General features: G+C 42.9%; 1 protein-coding gene across 1 annotated transcript in view; it reads left to right on the top strand.

Moving 5' to 3' along the window:
• The window catches only part of LOC128824644 (solute carrier family 2, facilitated glucose transporter member 11-like), a 32,215-nt gene that overhangs the window by 1,775 nt on the left and 8,877 nt on the right, over positions 1 to 21,563 (top strand). The window contains exons 2-10 of the mRNA XM_054006379.1: positions 4,893 to 4,991; positions 7,656 to 7,816; positions 10,031 to 10,155; positions 10,403 to 10,532; positions 11,132 to 11,280; positions 11,701 to 11,888; positions 12,803 to 12,913; positions 14,100 to 14,201; positions 14,814 to 14,889. Of these exons, the coding sequence (XP_053862354.1) occupies positions 4,893 to 4,991; positions 7,656 to 7,816; positions 10,031 to 10,155; positions 10,403 to 10,532; positions 11,132 to 11,280; positions 11,701 to 11,888; positions 12,803 to 12,913; positions 14,100 to 14,201; positions 14,814 to 14,889 (1,141 nt within the window). The remainder of the gene's footprint in view (positions 1 to 4,892; positions 4,992 to 7,655; positions 7,817 to 10,030; positions 10,156 to 10,402; positions 10,533 to 11,131; positions 11,281 to 11,700; positions 11,889 to 12,802; positions 12,914 to 14,099; positions 14,202 to 14,813; positions 14,890 to 21,563) is intronic.

Here is a 21,563-nt window from a genome sequence, read left to right as displayed (position 1 = left end):
TTCTCCCCCACACCACATTGTCTGTCCTCACCCCTTCCATCTCTGCTCCTCTCATCTATGCCGCCACCCCTTGTGTCCATACACCACTTGCTCGATGTTCTCCCCAGACCCTACCATGTCTAACCTACACACAGTATAAGCACCAGTGACCAAGCCCTTGACAACCCCTTGCCCTTCCCCTCTCCACACTGTGGGCAGCCCCTTTGGCACTGAGCTCACCTTGTTATGCTGTTCCTTCTGCCTGAAGCTCACCGCCCTGTGCCAGGCAAAGCGAGGGGAAGGGAGGGGTGCGGATCAGAGGGAAGCACTGCAGGAGCAGGACCCACTGTCCTTCCCTCCCTCCTACCCTATAGGAGGAGTCAAAGCAGGGCTGAGCCCAGCACAGCTGGAGCCAAGGTCTACAGTCCCATGCTGGGCATGTAGCTGGAGCAGCGGAGAACCTTGCTCTGGCTGGCCTTGGCCACAACAATCATCTACACACACAGTGCTCTCCGTCTCCAGCAGTCTCTCCCAGTGATAGACCTGGCACCACTTCATGGCAGCAGACAGCCAAGTCAGAGCCTCGGCAGCAATGACACAGCTCCCCGGGTCCAGGTCCCCATCCTCCTCTTCTGAGCACTAGGCTGCCTCGGCCCACTGATTCCTCTGGGCAACATGCACTCCTTGCTGGCCATCTCCCTCACAGCTGCCTCCTCCACATCCATGCTGATGAACTCACTGAAGTCCAGCTCACTCATGAAGGGCTCATGATAATAACTTATGTTGCTGAGGAGGTAGTCTGCTATGTTTTGAATTAGCTGGAGCTTTCTTAAGTCAGGGAGCTTCATTTCTGATTATAGACCATTACACTAGTGGAGCCTAGATATTACAAATGCATAGATCACTGTAATCTCAGGTCTAAATCTGATAGCATTTGGATAGGACTACACCTTGGGACCATTCAGAAGCTGAAGCTATTGCAGAGTACCACCGCTTCTTTATTAAGAGGAGCTGCATGTTGGGAGCACATTAGACTTAGACGAGAGCTCTCTAATCTCATCAGATTCCAGTAAACTTCCAGGTGGAATTCAAGGTATTGGTTTTAATCTATGAAATGCCTAATGCTCTAGGATCTGATTAGTTGAAGAATCACCTCTTTCCCCAGTACGCAATGCCAGAGTTAAGATAAGCAAAGGTGCTTCAGATGGCACTCCTTCAATATAAACATAAGGGAGCATGTGGCGGTGTGTGCTCTGTGAAGTATCCTTGGTCTTGGAACTCACACTCCAGAGACCGGATTTGTTAGCTTTTCAGGCATAGAACAAAGGCCATATTTCTTCTCTTTCCTCTAGAACTGCTGAGGAGTTTGTGGGCTGAGGTTGATATATTTATCGGCAATCCTTTGTTTATGGATTTTGTGATTGTTAGTTTACAAAGTAAGTGCCCAGATTACTGTATGGGTGCCTCTAGTTCTATTTTTAGAAATATGAAGAAATAAATTAAATCAAATAAATAGGATTAGAAACATTTTTCTAGCCAGGCAAGACAGAAGTGGACTGGTTTTGCCACTGTGGATCTAAACGCTGACTAATGTAACAATCGGAGGCAGATGCCTTTGATGGGTGTGGGGGAGGAGCATCACCACATTCTCATCTGAGTTCAGCTTCAGCCAGCTCCTGTACATCCAGGTACTGATCTCAGCTAGGCAATAAGGAACCTGGAAGATGGTGCAAGTTAGGTTTGACACGAAGGAGATGTAAAGCCAAATGTTATCTGCATACTCCTGTTCATACTCCTACCAACGAGAAAGAATTAAGCATTGTAGGATCCTCTGCATGTGAGGGTCCTGGAGGTAGTGAAACAATTGCCCACAATGATCCCTTTGGATTTGGTCTGTGAGTTAAGAGCTAAACCATTTCAGGATGTTTCCATTCAGCCCAACAGGCACTCAGAAGCAGGACGGGAGGGTTTAGTGGTCAACAGAATCGTATGCCACAGCCAGGTCTGTTTGCAGTGGTGGTGGATGAGCCATGTTGGTCCCAGGATATGAGAGACAAGGTAGGTGAAGTAATATCTTTTATTGGACTATTTCTGTTGGTAGAAGGTACAAGCTTTCAAGCTACAGAGAGCTCTTCTTCAGGTCTGGGGAAGGTCTGTTTCCTTTCCCAGACCTGAAAAAGAGCTCTGTATAGCTCGAAAATTTGTACCTTCAACCAATCGAAATTGTGCCAATAAAAGATATTACCTCACCTACCTTGTCTCTTACAAAGAGGTCTAGCAGGTTGTGCATGGGTGTATTTCCCCGTCTATTGACAAAATGACTTCATTACCAAAGCATATCTAAGTATCTTATCCTGACCTGAAGCCTCGTTGACAGGGATCTGGATTGTTGGACATAGTGGGGGTGGGGAGAAAGAAAGGCACAGAGTTGTGGAGGGAATCGATCGGAACACACAAATACCCACTTCTACAATTATTCTTATATCTTAAGGAAGAGAAAGATTGAAGAGGAAGGCAACCACCATTTATACATATTAAAGTTTTTTTATTAGTGCAATTGCAGTCTGTTCCCAGTTATTACACACTTTAAGCTTTATTAAATTTGAATCTATTTCACCTTTCAAGTAAGATAAACATGGCACAATCTTTTAGTCGTTATCCTGCACATGAGAAGGCAATAGAAACAAGGACAAAAGAATGCAGCAATGTGACCCAGACAATTAGTATGTGGTAATTAGGCTACATTATGAAATCTGATGTACCAGAGCACTTCAAAAAGCTCAGCTAGTCATATTCCTTGATTTGGAATGTTCAATCTTCTCATATTTGAAACACTTATTGCATCTACAGAAGCATCTTTTGAGCATCCACAAAGAATGTAATTTCAAAATTACTACAGATGCAGCTCAGAGGGATGTTTCAGAAATACTGTAGTAAATAAGCACCGTCTTTCATGTGATGTTTACTCTCTAGGATCTTCATTCAGTAACTTATTTCCCACCACTCTGTGCAGTGCTAAGCACCCACGGCTGCCACTGAGGTTAGTCTGGGGGCTGATCTTAAGAGATGTTGAGTCTTGCCGCTATGCACCCCGGAAATAGCTATTTTTATGTTATTACTTTTTAATATTACATTTAGCAGTTAGTGATTAGGAGTGCAGGTGAAAAGATGAATGGCAAAGTTGCTGTTGCTGGACCAAGGCAGTGAGCAGTTATCTTCATGAGTTAGGTCAGAGAAAAACTATCTGCCATATTGTGAGAAGCTCAATTTACAGGAAAGAGCAATCTGCCATAGAAGTCACCTACCTCCAACCCCTGCTTAACAATGAAAAACAATTACTCCACTGTCACAAACTGAGCTCATGCAAATAAGCCTCCTGCCATACAAGCTGAACTAGTGATTTCTCTGACCCCTTATTCTCCTACCACTGACCATGCATAAGGTGGCAGTGGCATGAAACAGCCTAAGTGCCATGACACAGTGGAGTGAAAAGCAGATGGAGTTGTTTTTATCCTTTTTTCGCTGTGTGAAATTTGTTTGGGATAATCCCTTTTATGGACCAATAGTAATCTCTTAAATGGCCTATTTAGACCTTATTTTATAGCACAAACCGATATGCTTCAGATAATATTACTCCCAGTTAGGGCTGTATTCTTTGAATATTCAAGCTAAATAATAATTAAGAAGCTCATGCTATATTTGGCAGCCTGATCAATGTAGATTGAATCAACAGCTTTTGTTTAAATAGAGCCCTGTATACTAGGCTAACTATAGATTCAACATTTGAAACACTTCTGTGCCAGGACATATACATATGTTCCCCATGGAAAATGTTGATGCATAATTATTTGTATGGAATACATTTGTAGATAAACCTGTAATGTTAAAAGCCTGGCTATGCTTTGCAATACAGTACAAGACTCATTTTATATAGCATGTCTTACTAACTACATCCCAAAATGTTTTGAGTTAAACAACAGCAGAAGGGGAACAAAATGAAAATGTGCAGAGAAAAGGTGTGTACTACCAGGCAGGTCCCTTTAGAGGGAGGAAGGGACTAGACCCTAATGGCTGGCAAAGTAGAGCCCATTTACAAGGGTAAAACAGGAGTACAGAGGACTAGAAAAGAACAAAATAATGATGATACCAATCGCCACTGATAACACCAGCACATCTCAAAGGGCTTTAGAGCCAGTAGAGCTCAGAGGAAGAGAAGAATTTGGCTCTGGTAATGGCACATAGCTGTTTCCTCTTATTCTCTCTACTAATGATGAGAGGAGAAAGTATCTTTCTATTCTCATATTTAAAGTTTGGATTGGATCAGAAACGTGGGTGGATGGAGCAGGGAAGGGTTGGTTGTTTTTAAATTCTGTGTTTGTAATACAGTTGAGGGGTAAATCTTTATGTTACACCTGGAAGAGAGAAAGTCTTGTTTTACTTTCAAGGGAGTTTGATTTGGAGAGGCCTTTAGGGGATAACACTTACGGTTTACTGTTCATAAACAAACTGCGGATTCAAGGTACTAGAACTCCATCCTACCTGGACTGACACCCTTTTTCCTGTCAGCTTGTCACAACGGCAGTCAGATCCACATAGCGACAGCCATGCCGCAGACAACATTTGATTTAATGTCTGCTACCTTACTTCTAAGCAAAGATATGTAGATAATTTTGTAATATACAATGATTTCCCTTGCACTAGGTAAGATTTAGCCTTAATCTGGTCCTGTGGCCAATTATTCTGCTTTTGGCATGGGACTATGGGCTTTTGGAAGAATGTTTATATCTGAAAGTATCTGTAGTGAATAATACATACTTTCAGAGTGAAGAGGTGAGTATGGCAGACAAGGATGCAAGACCATCAGGGAATCTAGATTTATGACAAGCTGATGGAGCATTGCCTTCTCTTTTCAGATTCAGTATCGGGGATTGTTTCAAATGATCTTCGTGCTGGGAATTGGTGGAAGTTTCCCATTTGGGTTCCATATTTCTGTGATTAACTACCCTTCCATGGTAAGCAGAGACTCCCCAGAGGGAGAGTTCACATGGTAGAGGGGTCTGGGCTAAGGATACTCTCAAAACTTGCTGAGTGTTTCAACAAACTCCATTGCCATTTCTTCAAATATCCATTTTGATCCATAATGAAAAGTAAATATCATACGGGTAGAGCACCTTAAACCCAACAGACAGTACTTTAAGAAAAAAAAGAGAGAGATTGTTAGCCCAATAGCATAAGGAATATTCTTTCTTGCAATCTAAAATAAGCGACACCCAAAATGACTTTCCTACATTTCAGAAATGATTTGCCAAAATGTTGGGAGGTATTTATGTGATTATAGGCTAAGCTTCAGGGGACTACCTCGTACAATCAATTTGTGTGCAAGCCTTTTATCTTTAAAGACTTGGGTTTAAGTTCTCCCTTACGTAACAAGTGAAATTAAATGTGGTGATCTTACTGTAAAGCCACTACACCTTAAAGCACAATTTTGCAGTCTCTGCTTAAAAGGTAAAAAACTTAAATCCTCTTTTAAAGGGGGCTTAAAAAATTGTTTTGGAAACAAAACTCAGTAACCATATTCATTTAGGAGGTCAGCAGGAGACCAGCAGGAGGCCCAATTATCACTAAAATGAAAGGTGTTTTTTTGGTATAGCTCTGACAAACGTATACTTCCTCCTAGCTCAAGTCCACAAACCTGCATCTGTGTTGTGAATTTACAAAGAGATAATTTGGTCAGCTTCATCAAGTCTCAGAGGATAAAGACTTTTTCCTTAGAATTATGAAGTGTCTAGAGTAAAAGCCTTCCCTTGAGCCTGCTGAGGGGACTTTTTCCTATTGTTCCCAATGTGCTAACAGAAACAATCTCAACATTTCACAAGTAAAAAGGTGCTGCAACAGGTTCATTACTGATTCCAGAGTACTGTGAGAAGGATTCCTAATAGAAAGTAGCGGTGATAGCTTCTTGTGTAGAGAAGTTAGCTTTTTTTAAGAGAGCGGATTTCTACTCTGTCACTAGAAGTAACATTTTAACTAGTGTGTCTTCCAACTGAACAGCAAGTTGGGCAAGCTGTGTAGTTTTCATTCATTCACAGAAATTTGCACTACAGGGTGAGGAGACTAAACTTTTGAATATGTAAAATGCTTTTTCAAAACAAAATTACATCTTTTTTAAAAAGTGAAAAAAAGATTAAGAGTATCAATTTTTCTTCTGTGTTAATTGCACTTGAGTGAGCTGTATGAATGAGGAAAAAAATCTGCCGTAAATGAGGCTAGTATCCCAGAAATGTCAGAAAACTAAAGTAATCTCGTGCATTAGAGAAAAGAGTTTCTGCTGGTGAAAAATATCGATTGGCATTCCATCCTTTATCTGTAAGTTTAACCAACCATGGCTGTGTACAGACACTGCAGTCATCAGTGGGGAATGAATACCACTTCAACTAAAGCTTTGAGACTGTACAACACCACTGCATACACAAGTAGGCAGTTACAGTCCCTGGGGCCAGCTTGTAGCATGAAATATGATCACATGCCTACAGCAGTATGTTTCATGCACTACACTAGCTCAGTGTCAGGAATGACGGCCTCCAGGTGGGCCTGGGATCAGCTAGCTAACCTCAGCTAAATCCCCTAACTGGCCAGATCAGCCTGATTGGCTGATGCCAGGACAGCTCTTCAACCCAGCAGTAGCACTGGGCTGTGGCAGCTGCTCAATCCACTTCCCCATAGCTGCAATCTCTCTTCTATCTGCTTTGCTCCCTTCCCAGCCCTGTGTCTGCCCTTCTGGCTCCCAACTCCAGCTCTAACCCCGGCTTGGCTCCTGGCTCCCTGCTATTAGACCTGACCACGTCCGTCATGATCTCTGTGTTGCCATATCTCATGATTTTATCACAAGTCTCATGAGACTTGATCTTTCTTAAAACCGTAGCTCCAGAAATCATGTGATTACATTAAAATTTCAGCTTCCATTTAAAAAGAAGTGTTTAGCCCTCCTGCCTTAAAGGCTCAAAAACCAGAACAAAAATAAAAAGAATCATAAATTATATTCCAAATCTCATGGTTTTTAAACCAATCTTATGATTTGGGGGGAGCTGGCTCATGATATTTCAATAGTTGGGATTGGCAATACAGCTAACTCATCCTGAGTGCAAGGTCTACAACAGTTCAAGTCCCATTTAGCAACAAACAATGGCCAAATATACAAAGAAATCAAAGACTAAATGCTGGACCTTCATTACTAAAAGCACATAGCTCTGATACTTGAACTAAAAGAAAGCTCCTTCCGTTGTAATACACTGTTCTGGTTGCTGGATCTAGCCAACCAGGAGATATGATAAACCATACTAAGCCAGTCTATTACATCAGAGTTTCCCAAGGCTTCCTGAAATTTCTACATTTCAGAGATGGCTTCATAAAAAGCCTTGAAAGGATTATAAAGAAAATAAACTCGAGGTGCAATTTCTAACTTTGAAAGTGTCTTGAACATCTAAACTTACAAAAAGTTTAGATGAAAATTTGGCAAAGTACGCAAATAACTTTAGCTAATTTGCTTTGACAGTGAAGGTTACTTTTTAAAAGAGGTTCAAAACTACAACAATGGATCAAAGTTGAAGCACAGTAACAGAATAGTATGAGGAAAGTCCATATTTACTATTAATTAAAAATCTCATTTTCTCTCTCAGCACATTAGGACGTTTATCAATGAAACCTGGATAGAGCGATATGGCTATCCCCTCCATCATGAGACCATCATGTTGTTGTGGTCCTTCATTGTGTCTGTTTATGGTATAGGAGGAGTGCTAGGGAGCCTATGCTGTGGCTACCTTACTACAAAATACAGAAAGTAAGTATTTCTTTTAATATCTTGATAATCAAGGCATGTGGGGGGAAATGTACTAGCAAAGCACATCCAGTCAGCTATTCTTTTTCCATAGTCTGACCATATATACTTGTATTAAATTGCTTTAATTTGCTATCATAGCCACCCAGTGTAAGCGGTAACCAGTCTTTCATTCAATGCATTTAAATAGTATGCTGATAGTGAAGTGTGGTCCCTTCTGAAGATGCACTTACCAGCACTCCATTCACTAGTGCCTTGTGGGGAAGTAACATGTGGCACAATTTCCTCACATCAAGATAACATATGTCTCCAGTACAGAATTTCTAAGATCCACAAATCCAGAAACAGAAGCCGTGCATATTCATTCAAACACAGGTTTCCCAGGAACTGTTACAATCAATTTCCACACGTGGACCAGCCTGAATTCAACTTTTGAGAGATGTAGCTTAAACACTCAGGGGTAAACCTGAGACATTAAAGTGCTTGTTTACACTTTGGGAATCTGACTTTTATTCATTCTGGAGTGAATGTTGTATTAAAGAATTATTAGTACCTATTCTAATGAAAACCTGAAACTGAACAGAAAAGAAAGTTAACTTTACCTATAGTTCTGTATAAGAGACTGCTCCATTGTTAGTAATGTCCTCTATTAAAAGTCTGTCCCAAAGTAACTCCACCATAGATGGAGAAAGGATTCCTCATGCATCTGGTGTAGGGTGACCAGATGTCCCGATTTTATAGGGACATTCCTGATATTTGGGTCTTTTTCTTATATAGGCTCCTATTACACCCCAACCCTCTGTCCCGATTTTTAACACTTACTATCTGGTCACCCTAATCTGGTGTGTTCTCAGTATCTTGTGTGTAACACCAATAATTTCATTTGCAGAGAAATTGGCAAAACAGATCTACTGCAACTGTTCTTTCCTGCCAGATACGTGCCACCAAGAAGTTTCTTGTGGGACACTGCCTCATCCCACACTTGAAGGCCTCTTGATACTAGAAGCAAGATCCTGCTCCTCTCCACTTATTTATGTAAACCTTGGTAGCCTAGCTGCCTGAATTAGAACCACCTTTTAGGTTTACGGTTTCTGTATGCTCCTAATGCATACAAGATCACATTCATCTCAAGAGCAGTTATGTGTAGCAACTGGCCTTGGAGATACCAACAACTTTGAGTGAAAAGCTACTCCACACAGGCTCCTTTTCACAAGTGCATCCAGAGTTATAATCTGAATCAGATGAATCTGTGAGACCTTTCCAAGAATGCTGAACGTCTCTGGACAGTAATCTAGCCAGTGTGTTTCAGAAACCACTAGTTACCCAGATGCAAAAGTCTATGTGATTCAAGTCTGAGACATCAGGGTGCACTGAGGTGACATGCCATGGTCACCGCTTACTACTGCAGTCATCAGGCCCAAAATTTACAACATAGTCTTTACTGAAGCCTCTCTTTGGTACATCTTTTCTGCCAGATCCACAAGTCATGTCTACAGTTGGCTCCCATAAAGTCAAATTGTTTCTGGTATTTTGCTGGTAACAAGCTGGTATTTTGGATATTGCACCATGAATTCTAGTGACTTCAATACACCAATGGCAACCCCAATACTTGTACCCTTCAACATATTGTTCTTGATCAACCTGTTGTTCAAGTATGACTACACATGAACTCCCATCCTACAGAAATACTACAGAAATACTGACATATGCTAAGCATTTATAAATGCACATGCTGCCAAGGTACATTCATAAAGTAAAAGTTCTTGAATTCTGAAAGTGAAGAATCATTTAATTTCTCCTGGAAATATCGAGTTTTGGTATCCATTTAAACCAGAGGTTCTCAAACTGGGGATCGGGACCCCTCAGGGGGTCGTAAGGTTATTATGTGAGGGGTCGCGAGCTGTCAGCCTCCACCCTAAACCCCGCTTTGCCTCCAGCATTTATAATGGTGTTAAATATATAAAAAAAGTGTTTTTAATTTATAAGGGGGAGTTGCACTTGGAGGCTGGCTATGTGAAAGGGGTCACCAGTACAAAAAAGTTTGAGAATCACTGATTTAAACCATGCCACAAAGGAACAGTAATTGCTGTACCATACTTACAGTTAACATATTTAAGAAGTTACGTGCTTGTATGTTGGATAAGTAACAGCAAATACATTAATCAAAAACAGTACAGGAGATACTCACTTCATACCATTCTCTCTATGTTTTTGCAGAAAGAAGTGTCAGATTGTCACTAACCTGATCATGCTAGTAGCTGCACTTTTCATGGCCTTCTGCAAGATGGCCAAGTCCTTTGAGATGATTCTGATTGGGCGCTTCCTCTATGGCATTGGTGCAGGTATGACCTCTGTATACATCAAAAGGGAGTCCCTTGCTGTCCCAGTACAGTCTCCTTTCATTATTATTATTCTTTTAGAATTATTTTATATTACCCACCAAGTATACTTGGCATGTCACAAAAGACACTGAAACATAACAGCTGATCAAAGGTGCAGGGAGTGGAAATGAATAGTGGGAAGAGCATGGGATGAGACAGTTAATATTTTCCTCAATTTAATGGGCATCTCTCTTCTTTCCTGTCCAAGGTTTCTCTCTCACTATACATCCTCAGTACGTAGCAGAAATTTCACCCAAGAAGCTGCGTGGATTTTCAAACGCCACTCTGTCTGTTTTTCTGACACTAGGAAAAGTCTCAGGGCAGATTTTTGGACTAAGGTAAAACAAAATCATCTACCACCTTTCTATGCAGCAGCAGAAGCTGGTCTTAAGTCTTTAAAGAAAAGCCACCCTCTAAAATCCTCAATAACGCCTCTCATTTTCACAATTAAATGTTTTATCTTAAGCCAGTAGACAGTATTTGACCAAATCTGAGATTTCCATGTTTAAGACATTGTACACAGAAAAATACAAGTAATTAACCATAATCTGACATTTTTTCCCTCTATAGCCTTGCTACCAGTTGGCTTACCTTAAAACTTCCTGAGGTTTATTTGAAATATCTTGTTGAGATCTAGCACATGGGATCACATTTGAGATGCACAGCATATTAGAAAGTTATTCCGTTCAAAATTAGCATCACAATCTCAAACTTCCTAAAGTTCATTGTGAGACCTAATGATTATCATTAGAAAGTTTTCCAAAGTGCTGCTGAGTTTCACAAAATTTTCCAGACTGTTGACTCAGTTACCCTGCTGCAATGCACTCACCACTGGAATTTGGCCCATTTGCTGTCTCTCTGCTTATCAGTCAGAAAAAGCTATTGAATGTTAATGTAATGGTTTGACCATGACTGCACTTTTACATGTACTCTCTAGGGAGCTCTTAGGAAATGAATTGTTGTGGCCATTGTTGTTGGCTTCTACTGGACTCACGGCACTGATTCAACTGATTATGCTCCCATTCTTCCCTGATTCCCCATCCTACCTTCTGATACAGAAGGGTAATGAGGATGCCTTCATGAAAGGTAAAGTACTTACTCCGCTCATTTCAGTAAATCATCTAATTTGTTGGAGTGTTAGCCATTGTAAGCAAGGAGAGTAGAACCCAAGTCTCCCACTACCTGAATAAAACTGTGCTCTTAATGTTCATTTTTATTAAATAAAAATTTTAAAATTGTTACATTTAAGTCAACTCAATATTAGTGTGAGATGACATACTGACAGCCCCGAAGACAAAACTCTTCTAGCTATCTATAGAACAAGCACAAGAGTAGACTTCCACACATTGCCCCGACAGCATATACCAAATCATGATGTGGTGAAATCAGCTAAGGACAGGAGACTAATTAAATCTCTGTGATTCAGACAGAATAAAAGGATTTATTAATACACAGTGATGGAGATGAGCTGATAGATTAAACTATTTCGTTTTTCCTCCTGCACAGCCATTAAGCAGCTCTGGGGTGAAGGAGATCATCAAGCAGAGATTAATGACATATTGCAGGAAAAGGCTGCAATGAAAAGCACCAAAACCTTGCGTGTCCTGGAACTATTTAAAGAACGATCCTTGCGCTGGCAATTGTACATTTTGGTCACCATCATGACCACCTTGCAGCTTAGTGGCGTCAATGCAGTTGAGTGTTTTCCCTGTGTAAAGACTCAGAGTCATTGTTAGGTAGCATTAAAAAAAAGCCTAGTTATTTGTTACACTATTATATTCTATGACACATGTTATGCAGGAAGTCAGACTAGATGATCATAATAGTCCCTTCTGGCCTTAAAATCTGAGAATCTTGGTCCTCTTCTTCCTGATCAATGGGGGTCCCTAGTTGTTGCCATTACAATTCTGCTCTGACTTTTCTAGTATGGAATCCTGAATGCATTAGCAAGTTTACCAGCTCCACCAAAGAGCCACATAGGCCACTCACTCAGATGTGAGGGATCCTCTCCAGAATTGCTAACAAGCTAACAAATATTGGGGGGAGGTATTCAATGCCCAATTCTAGGGTCAGTCTCCACCAATAAAGATGATGGACAAAGACACACCATTGTTGCACCACATTCTATGTCAAAACACTGCTGTCCCATTCCCCCTAGAGTCCATAGGTTGGAGTCTGCTGGTGAGGTCAGAGGTACTGAAGGCTAGAATCTGAAAACTGAGACAAGGATGAAGCTTTTCATTCAGGTACATGAAGATCTAAGAATATGTAATCCTCCAAAAGCAGCAAGAGAGACATGATGTGCATAATTTTGAATTATCAGTGTGCGAAGCTAGAAAGCTGTGGTTGTAGAGATAGGAATGGATAGAGCAGACAGAACTTCACTTGTACAAGGAGCTTGTGACATGCTATCACACGTACAGTGAGAACTAGATGGCACCAAAATGCTTTATCAATGAACTGCCTCTGTGTTTGCAGACAGCCCACCCATTAGTAAATTTGCTTTATATTAGAATAATTTTTGTCCGATTTCTGCCTCACATCTGAGGAGTTTCACAGCATGCCTCCAAGATGATTGTTTACACTATTTTCTCTCTGCCTTTTTCAGATCTATTTCTACTCTTTTGAAGTGTTCCGTACAGCCAAGTTTGAAGAAGATCTCATCCCGTACGTATCACTAGGAATTGGGATGTGTGAATGCCTATCATCTATAGTGTGTGTAAGTCTCACCAAACTGGAGTTTGTAGGAAGAAAGGAAAGTGTTTAGAGAGAGCAATTTTTTTTAATGTGTGGCTTTGGCAGAGGGGAGCTAGGGGGAGAGAATCACTCCTTTGTGTAAACTAACCAAGAAATTTCCTCCTACTTCTAAGTCACATGAAGCTGAGAAAGGCAGCCCTTCTCCCCAATTAACTTTGTCTTGCTGAATGTCTTTGTCCTCGTTTTTACTCTGTGAAATAAGTTTCACATCCTGCTTTAACCAATCGTGATTTTGTACAGATAACTGCTTTGTGAATAGATCGGAAGAGAAAAGGGCACAGGTTCAATGGCCTGTAAAGGGCAAAATAGTGGATTACGTGAAGCCATGTGAATTTTTGGATTGATACAAAATTGTACAGTTTGACACAGATCTGCACATAACAAAGAAATTTATGTAATTTGCCAAGAAGCTGGTGCATGTCCGATCACTGTCATTCTGGGTAAAAAGATGTTATCACCTGTAGGGAATGGCTGTCAATTGGCTGTACACTTTCCCTATTCAGAGACAGAAAAAGTTACCAGCTCCCACAATGAAGGAGACTAAAGTCCATGAACTATTTTATCCCCTCAATTTTTAAGGAATTGCAGTGGAGGCTCTGGGACGTATAAGCCCTTCAAGAACACCTACTTTCTGCCTTCATTTCTGGGGTAAGCCTCAGGTAGTTCAATCCTATGTGTTGACTTATGACCTTTTCTCACGACACAATACAATAATTATTCCTGTAAGTAGGACAGATATATATAGCTCATGTCCACACACACTGCATTCTTGCCTAAAAATGGATTCTCTCTAGATATCCAGGAATCAAGACTGATGTACAACGATTAAAGTAAAATATACCTCTTGGCCATGGTTTTAAGGAAGAAATACTCAAGTAGAAAAATATTTCTGAATAAGTCAATAGGAGATGCTGAAGTAAAGCAGAATCAGTCCAACCATACTGTATAAATTAATCTTTCTGGTCTAAAGGTACAGTCCCCAGTACAAGTGATAAACTGAAATATCAATAAAATTCATCTGATGTTTAGAGAGTCTCATCTGTTTGTATTAACTGAATAAGACTTCTGAGAAGAATGTTAGGAGCATGAGAAGTAATCAGTTCATTTGGAGTTGGAATTAACCATATTTGTGATGTTGTGTTTTCCAGAGCTCCCTTATTGAGCGATTTGGCAGGAGGATGCTGTTGTGTGGAGGATATGTACTAATGATTTTCGTGTTAGCACTCCTCACAATGACTCTCTCCCTGCAGGTAAGGAGATTTCCTAATCGGTACTTTTCCAGCATCGACCCCCATTTCTGATCTTTCCTCCTGGGCAAGATTTTTCACAACAGAATAACCACCAAAGTGAATTTCATTCACCATGGTGGAAAGCAGGAAGCGGGGCCGGATTTCCAATTAGGCACGTGCTTAGGGGCACGTAAAAGTTAAAAGTGGGGCACTGTGAGCCACGACCGGGTGGGGCGGCTGCTGAAGGTGCTGGGAGCCTCCCAGCCCCTTTCCAATCTCAGCCACCCAGCTACCTCCGCCCCGTGCTGGGGAAGGAGAGGGAGGGCGTGGCCGGTGCCCCATTCACTTGCACAGGCAGAGCCGGAGCATGGCTACCACACTGGGTTGTGGGAGGGACAGAAGACACCTAGGGACTGCTTGCCATGGGGAGAGGTACAGGCCCCCGCTTGCGCCTCGCCTTGAGCGGGTGGGCTGCGCCCTAGCTCAGGCTGGGAATGCCGAGCGTGGCGGAGACGGGGGTGCTGAAGATGCTGTGCCTAGGGGCGCATAAGGTGTAAATCTGGCCCTGGCAGGGAGCATTCTATTCTACCATATTATTAAAGAGTCTGCTCTCACTTTGCTTTCTCACTCTAGCATCAATTCTTATGGATGCATTACTTCAGCGTCACTCTGATCTTCTTGTTCGTTATCTGCTATGGAATTGGACCATGTGAGTACATCCACTTTAGACGATGGTGAGGGGGAAACTTTGCACCATACCACTCAAGTGCATCAGAAGTGGGGTAAAGAATGGAACACCACTGTGACATCTCTAGAGAGCAGCAAGGGAAGGGGGTTTAGCTATCTGAATACATTAACAGAAGGAGACAATGTGTCCATAAATGGGAAACGTGGAAAGAGCACATGAGCACGTCAAGTTTTATTGCCGATCTTTTACTGGCTCTTAACTCAGAACGTAGTATCCTCCTCTCCCAGAAAATTTGAGACCCAAATCCCAGAGGAAGAACCCCAAAGTACTCTGCTACTAACACAATTCCCCCAACAGAACATTGATAAGTACATATTTAGCGATCACCTCCTTTGTTAAAATATTGAATTGATGCACTTTCTGCCCATGGAGGAGTATTGATGGAAGAGGCCGCAAAACAGATGAGGGATGTGGATTAACAATTTATTGCACTGATGGTGCATACCAATAAAATATAAAACCACATAGATCACATAAAAATCAGAGAAAATATGCCAAACTGTGCTCTACAATCTAGCAGATTAAGGGTAGGTCTACACTACGAAATTAGGTCGAATTTATAGAAGCCGGTTTTATAGAAATCGGTTTTATACAGTCAATTGTTTGTGTCCCCACATAAAATGCTCTAAGTGCATTAAGTCGGCGGACCGCGTCCACTGTACCGAGGCTAGCATCGACTTCCAGAGCGTTGCACTGTGGGTAGCTATCCCATAGTTCCCACAGTCTCCGCCGCCCATTGGAATTCTAGGTTGAGATCCCAATGCCTGATGATGCAAAAACAGTGTCACGGGGGGTTCTGGGTACATGGCGTCAGGCCCCTCCCCCTCCATCAGAGCAACGGCAGACAATCGATTCGTGCCTTTTTACCTGGGTTACCTGTGCAGACAACATACCATGGCAAGCATGGAGCCCGCTCAGCTCAGCTCACCGTCACCATATGTCAACTGGGTGCCGGCAGATGTGGTACTGCATTGCTACACAGCAGCAGCTAATTGCCTTTTGGCAGTAGACGGTGCAGTATGACCGGTAGCCTTCATCGGCGATCTGGGTGCTGGCAGACATGGGGCTGTATTGCTATACAGCAGCAGCTCCTTGCCTTTTGGCAGTAGATGGTGTATTACGACTGGTATCCATAGTTGTCGTATTCCTCAGTGAGTTCAATCAGAGGCACCTGAGCAGACATTCATAGATTCATAGATTATAGGACTGGAAGGGACCTCGAGAGGTCATCGAGTCCAGTCCCCTGCCCGCATGGCAGGACCAAATATTGTCTAGACCATCCCTGATAGACATTTATCTAACCTACTCTTAAATATCTCCAGAGACGGAGATTCCACAACCTCCCTAGGCAATTTGTTCCAGTGTTTAACCACCCTGACAGTTAGGAACTTTTTCCTAATGTCCAACCTAGACCTCCCTTGCTGCAGTTTAAACCCATTGTTTCTGGTTCTATCCTTAGAGGCTAAGGTGAACAAGTTCTCTCCCTCCTCCTTATGACACCCTTTTAGATACCTGAAAACTGCTATCATGTCCCCTCTCAGTCTTCTCTTTTCCAAACTAAACAAACCCAATTCTTTCAGCCTTCCTTCATAGGTCATGTTCTCAAGACCTTTAATCATTCTTGTTGCTCTTCTTTGGACCCTTTCCAATTTCTCCACATCTTTTTTAAAATGCGGCGCCCAGAACTGGACACAATACTCCAGCTGAGGCCTAACCAGAGCAGAGTAGAGCGGAAGAATGACTTCTCGTGTCTTGCTCACAACACACCTGTTAATACATCCCAGAATCATGTTTGCTTTTTTTGCAACAGCATCACACTGTTGACTCATATTTAGCTTGTGGTCCACTATAACCCCTAGATCCCTTTCTGCCGTACTCCTTCCTAGACAGTCTTTTCCCATTCTGTATGTGTGAAATTGATTTTTCCTTCCTAAGTGGAGCACTTTGCATTTGTCTTTGTTAAACTTCATCCTGTTTAACTCAGACCATTTCTCCAATTTGTCCAGATCATTTTGAATTATGACCCTGTCCTCCAAAGCAGTTGCAATCCCTCCCAGTTTGGTATCATCCGCAAACTTAATAAGCGTACTTTCTATGCCAATAAATAAGTCGTTGATGAAGATATTGAACAGAGCCGGTCCCAAAACAGACCCCTGCGGTACCCCACTCGTTACGCCTTTCCAGCAGGATTGGGAACCATTAATAACAACTCTCTGAGTACGGTTATTCAGCCAGTTATGCACCCACCTTATAGTAGCCCCATCTAAATTGTATTTGCCTAGTTTATCGATAAGAATATCATGCGAGACCGTATCAAATGCCTTACTAAAGTCTAGGTATACCACATCCACCGCTTCACCCTTATCCACAAGGCTCGTTATCCTATCAAAGAAAGCTATCAGATTGGTTTGACATGATTTGTTCTTCACAAATCCATGCTGGCTGTTCCCTATCACCTTACCACCTTCCAAGTGTTTGCAGATGATTTCCTTAATTACTTGCTCCATTATCTTCCCTGGCACAGAAGTTAAACTAACTGGTCTGTAGTTTCCTGGGTTGTTTTTATTTCCCTTTTTATAGATGGGCACTATATTTGCCCTTTTCCAGTCTTCTGGAATCTCTCCCGTCTCCCATGACTTTCCAAAGATAATAGCTAGAGGCTCAGATACCTCCTCTATTAGCTCCTTGAGTATTCTAGGATGCATTTCATCAGGCCTGGGTGACTTGCAAGCATCTAACTTTTCTAAGTGATTTTTAACTTGTTCTTTTTTTATTTTATCCGCTAAACCTACCCCCTTCCCATTAGTATTCACTATGTTAGGCATTCCTTCAGACTTCTCGGTGAAGACCGAAACAAAGAAGTCATTAAGCATCTCTGCCATTTCCAAGTTTCCTGTTACTGTTTCTCCCTCTTCACTAAGCAGTGGACCTACCCTGTCTTTGGTCTTCCTCTTGCTTCTAATGTATTGATAAAAAGTCTTCTTGTTTCCTTTTATTCCCGTAGCTAGTTTGAGCTCATTTTGTGCCTTTGCCTTTCTAATCTTGCCCCTGCATTCCTGTGTTGTTTGCCTATATTTATCCTTTGATATCTGTCCTAGTTTCCATTTTTTATATGACTCCTTTTTATTTTTTAGATCGTGCAAGATCTCGTGGTTAAGCCAAGGTGGTCTTTTGCCACATTTTCTATCTTTCCTAACCAGCGGAATAGCTTGCTTTTGGGCCCTTAATAGTGTCCCTTTGAAAAACTGCCAACTCTCCTCAGTTGTTTTTCCCCTCAGTCTTGATTCCCATGGGACCTTACCTATCAGCTCTCTGAGCTTCCCAAAATCTGCCTTCCTGAAATCCATTGTCTCTATTTTGCTGTTCTCCCTTCTACCCTTCCTTAGAATTGCAAACTCTGTGATTTCATGATCACTTTCACCCAGGCTGCCTTCTACTTTCACATTCTCAATGAGTTCCTCCCTATTTGTTAAAATCAAATCTAGAACAGCTTCCCCCCTAGTAGCTTTTTCAACCTTCTGAAATAAAAAGTTGTCTCCAATGCAGTCCAAGAATTTGGATAGTCTGTGCCCCGCTGTGTTATTTTCCCAACATATATCTGGATAGTTGAAGTCCCCCATCACCACCAAATCTTGGGCTTTGGATGATTTTGTTAGTTGCTTGAAAAAAGCCTCATTCACCTCTTCCACCTGGTTAGGTGGCCTGTAGTAGACTCCTAGCATGACGTCTCCCTTGTTTTTTGCCCCTTTTAGCCTAACCCAGAGACTCTCAACACTTCCGTCTCCTATGTCCATCTCTACCTCAGTCCAAGTGTGTACATTTTTAATATATAAGGCAACACCTCCTCCCTTTTTCCCCTGTCTATCCTTCCTGAGCAAGCTGTACCCATCCACACCAACATTCCAATCGTGTGTATTATCCCACCAAGTTTCAGTGATGCCAACAATGTCATAGTTGTATTTATTTATTAGCACTTCCAGTTCTTCCTGCTTATTCCCCATACTTCTCGCATTTGTATATAGGCATCTAAGATACTGGTTTGATCTTTCCTCCCAGTTTTGTCCTGACTCTCCTTTCTCTCTGCCAATATAGCCCACACTCCCTCTCGTTTCCTGACATGTTTTGTCTCCTGGAGACTCAGTCCTGCTGGCAGTCCTATTGAACTGTCTTGATGATGATGGCTAGCAGTCATAGTATAGCATCTTCTGCCAAGCACCCAGAAGATGCCGATGGCTATCAGTCGTGCTGCACCATCTGCTGCCAGCTTAAGATGTAAAAAAATAAATGGACCAGATTTGTTCTGTATTCATTTGCTTCCCCCTCCCTCCATGAAATCAACGGCCTGCTAAACTCAGGGTTTTGAGTTCAATCTTTGGGGGGGGCCATTCTGTGTGACAGTTGTTTGTGTTTCTCCCTGATGCACAGCCACCTTTGTTGATTTTAATTCCCTGTACCTGTAAGCCATGTTGTCACTCGCCCCTCCCTCCCTCCGTCAGACAATAGTTTTGTGCCTTTTTTCAGCCCAGACGCCATAGCACTGGGATCATGGAGCCCGCTTAGATCACCGCGGCAATTATGAGCACTATGAACACCACACGCATTGTCCTGGAGTATATGCATATCCAGAACATGCCAAAGCAAAACCAGGTGAGGAGTCAATTGCAACGTGGCGACGAGAGTGATGAGGAAATTGACATGGACATAGACCTCTCACAAAGTACAGGCCCCGGCAATCTGCAAATCATGGTGTTACTGGGGCAGGTTCATGCCGTGGAATGCCGATTCTGGGCCCGGGAAACAAGCACAGACTGGTGGGACCGCATCGTGTTGCGGGTGTGGGACGATTCCCAGTGGCTGCGAAACTTTCGCATGCGTAAGGGCACTTTCATGGAACTTTGTGACTTGCTTTCCCCTGCCCTGAAGCGCCAGAATACCAGGATGAGAGCAGCCCTCACAGTTGAGAAGCGAGTGGCAGTAGCCCTGTGGAAGCTTGCAACACCAGACAGCTACCAGTCAGTTGGGAATCAATTTAGAGTGGGCAAATCTACTGTGGGGGCTGCTGTGATCCAAGTAGCCAACGCAATCAAAGACCTGCTGATATCAAGGGTAGTGACTCTGGGAAACATGCAGATCATAGTGGATGGCTTTGCTGCAATGGGATTCCCGAACTGCGGTGGGGCGATAGACGGAACCTATATCCCTATCTTGTCATCGGAGCACTAAGCCACCAAATACATAAACTGCAAGGGGTACTTTTCAATGCTGCTGAAAGCCCTGGTGGATCACAAGGGACGTTTCACTAACATCAACGTGGGCTGGCCGGGAAAGGTACATGATGCTCACGTCTTCAGGAACTCTGGTCTGTTTCAAAAGCTGGAGGAAGGGACTTTCTTCCCGGACCAGAAAATAACCGTTGGGGATGTTGAAATGCCTATCGTTATCCTTGGGGACCCAGCCTACCCCTTAATGCCATGGCTCATGAAACTGTACACAGGCAGCCAGAACAGTAGTGAGGACCTGTTCAACTATAGGCTGAGCAAGTGCCGAATGGTGGTGGAATGTGCAATTGGACATTTAAAAGTGCGCTGGTGCAGTTTACTGACTTGGATATACCTCAGCAAAGCCAATATTCCAATTGTTATTGCTGCTTGCTGTGCGCTCCACAATATCTGAGAGTAAGGGGGAGACATTTATGGCGGGGTGGGAGGTTGAGGCAAATCGCCTGGCCGCTGATTACACGCAGCCAGACACCAGGGTGGTTAGAAGAGTACAGCAGGGCACGGTGCACATCAGAGAAGCTTTGAAAACCAGTTTTGTGACTGTCCAGGCTACGGTGTGAAACTTCTGTTTGTTTCTCCTTGATGAACCCTCCACCCTCCGCCACCCCCCGCTTCACTCTACTTCCCTGTAAACTAACCACCCCCACCTTCCCCCTTCGAGCACCGCTTGCAAAGGCAATAAAGTCATTGTTACTTCACATTCATGCATTCTTTATTAATTCATCACACAACTAGGGGGATAACTGCCAAGGTAGCCTGGGAGGGGTGGGGAAGGAGGGAAGGAAAAGGCCACACTGCAGTTTTAAACTTTAACTCTTATTGAAGGCCAGCCTTCTGATGCTCGGGCAATCATCTGGGGTGGAGTAACTGGGTGGCCAGAGGCCCCCCCACCACCACATTCTTGGGCCTCTGGGTGAGGAGGCTATGGAACTTGGGGAGGAGAGCTGTTGGTTACACAGGGGCTGTAGCGGCGGCCTCTGCTCCTGCTGCCTTTCCTGCAGCTCAACCATACGCTGGAGCATCTCAGTTTGATGCTCCAGCAGCTGGAGCATCGACTCTTGCCTTCTGTCAGCAAGCTGATGCCAGCTACCATCTTCAGCCCGCCACTTGCTCTCTTCAGACCGCGATTCAGCCTGCAACCTCTCCTCTCGTTCATATTGTGCTTTTTTGCACTCTGACATTGCCTCCACACATTCTGTCAGCTGTGCTCTGTCAGCGTGGGAGGACATCTGGAGATCTAAGAACATATCATCCCGAGTCCGCTGTTTTCTCCTCCTAATCTTCACTAGCCTCTGTGAAAGAGAAACATTTGCAGCTGGTGGTGGAGAAGGGAGAGGTGGTTACAAAAAGACATTT

Source organism: Malaclemys terrapin, chromosome 16, assembly GCF_027887155.1.
Source record: "Malaclemys terrapin pileata isolate rMalTer1 chromosome 16, rMalTer1.hap1, whole genome shotgun sequence".
Taxonomy (NCBI): domain Eukaryota; kingdom Metazoa; phylum Chordata; order Testudines; family Emydidae; genus Malaclemys; species Malaclemys terrapin.
The sequence above is the reverse complement of the archived record's forward strand: the minus strand, read 5'-3'. Positions and strand labels throughout refer to the sequence as shown.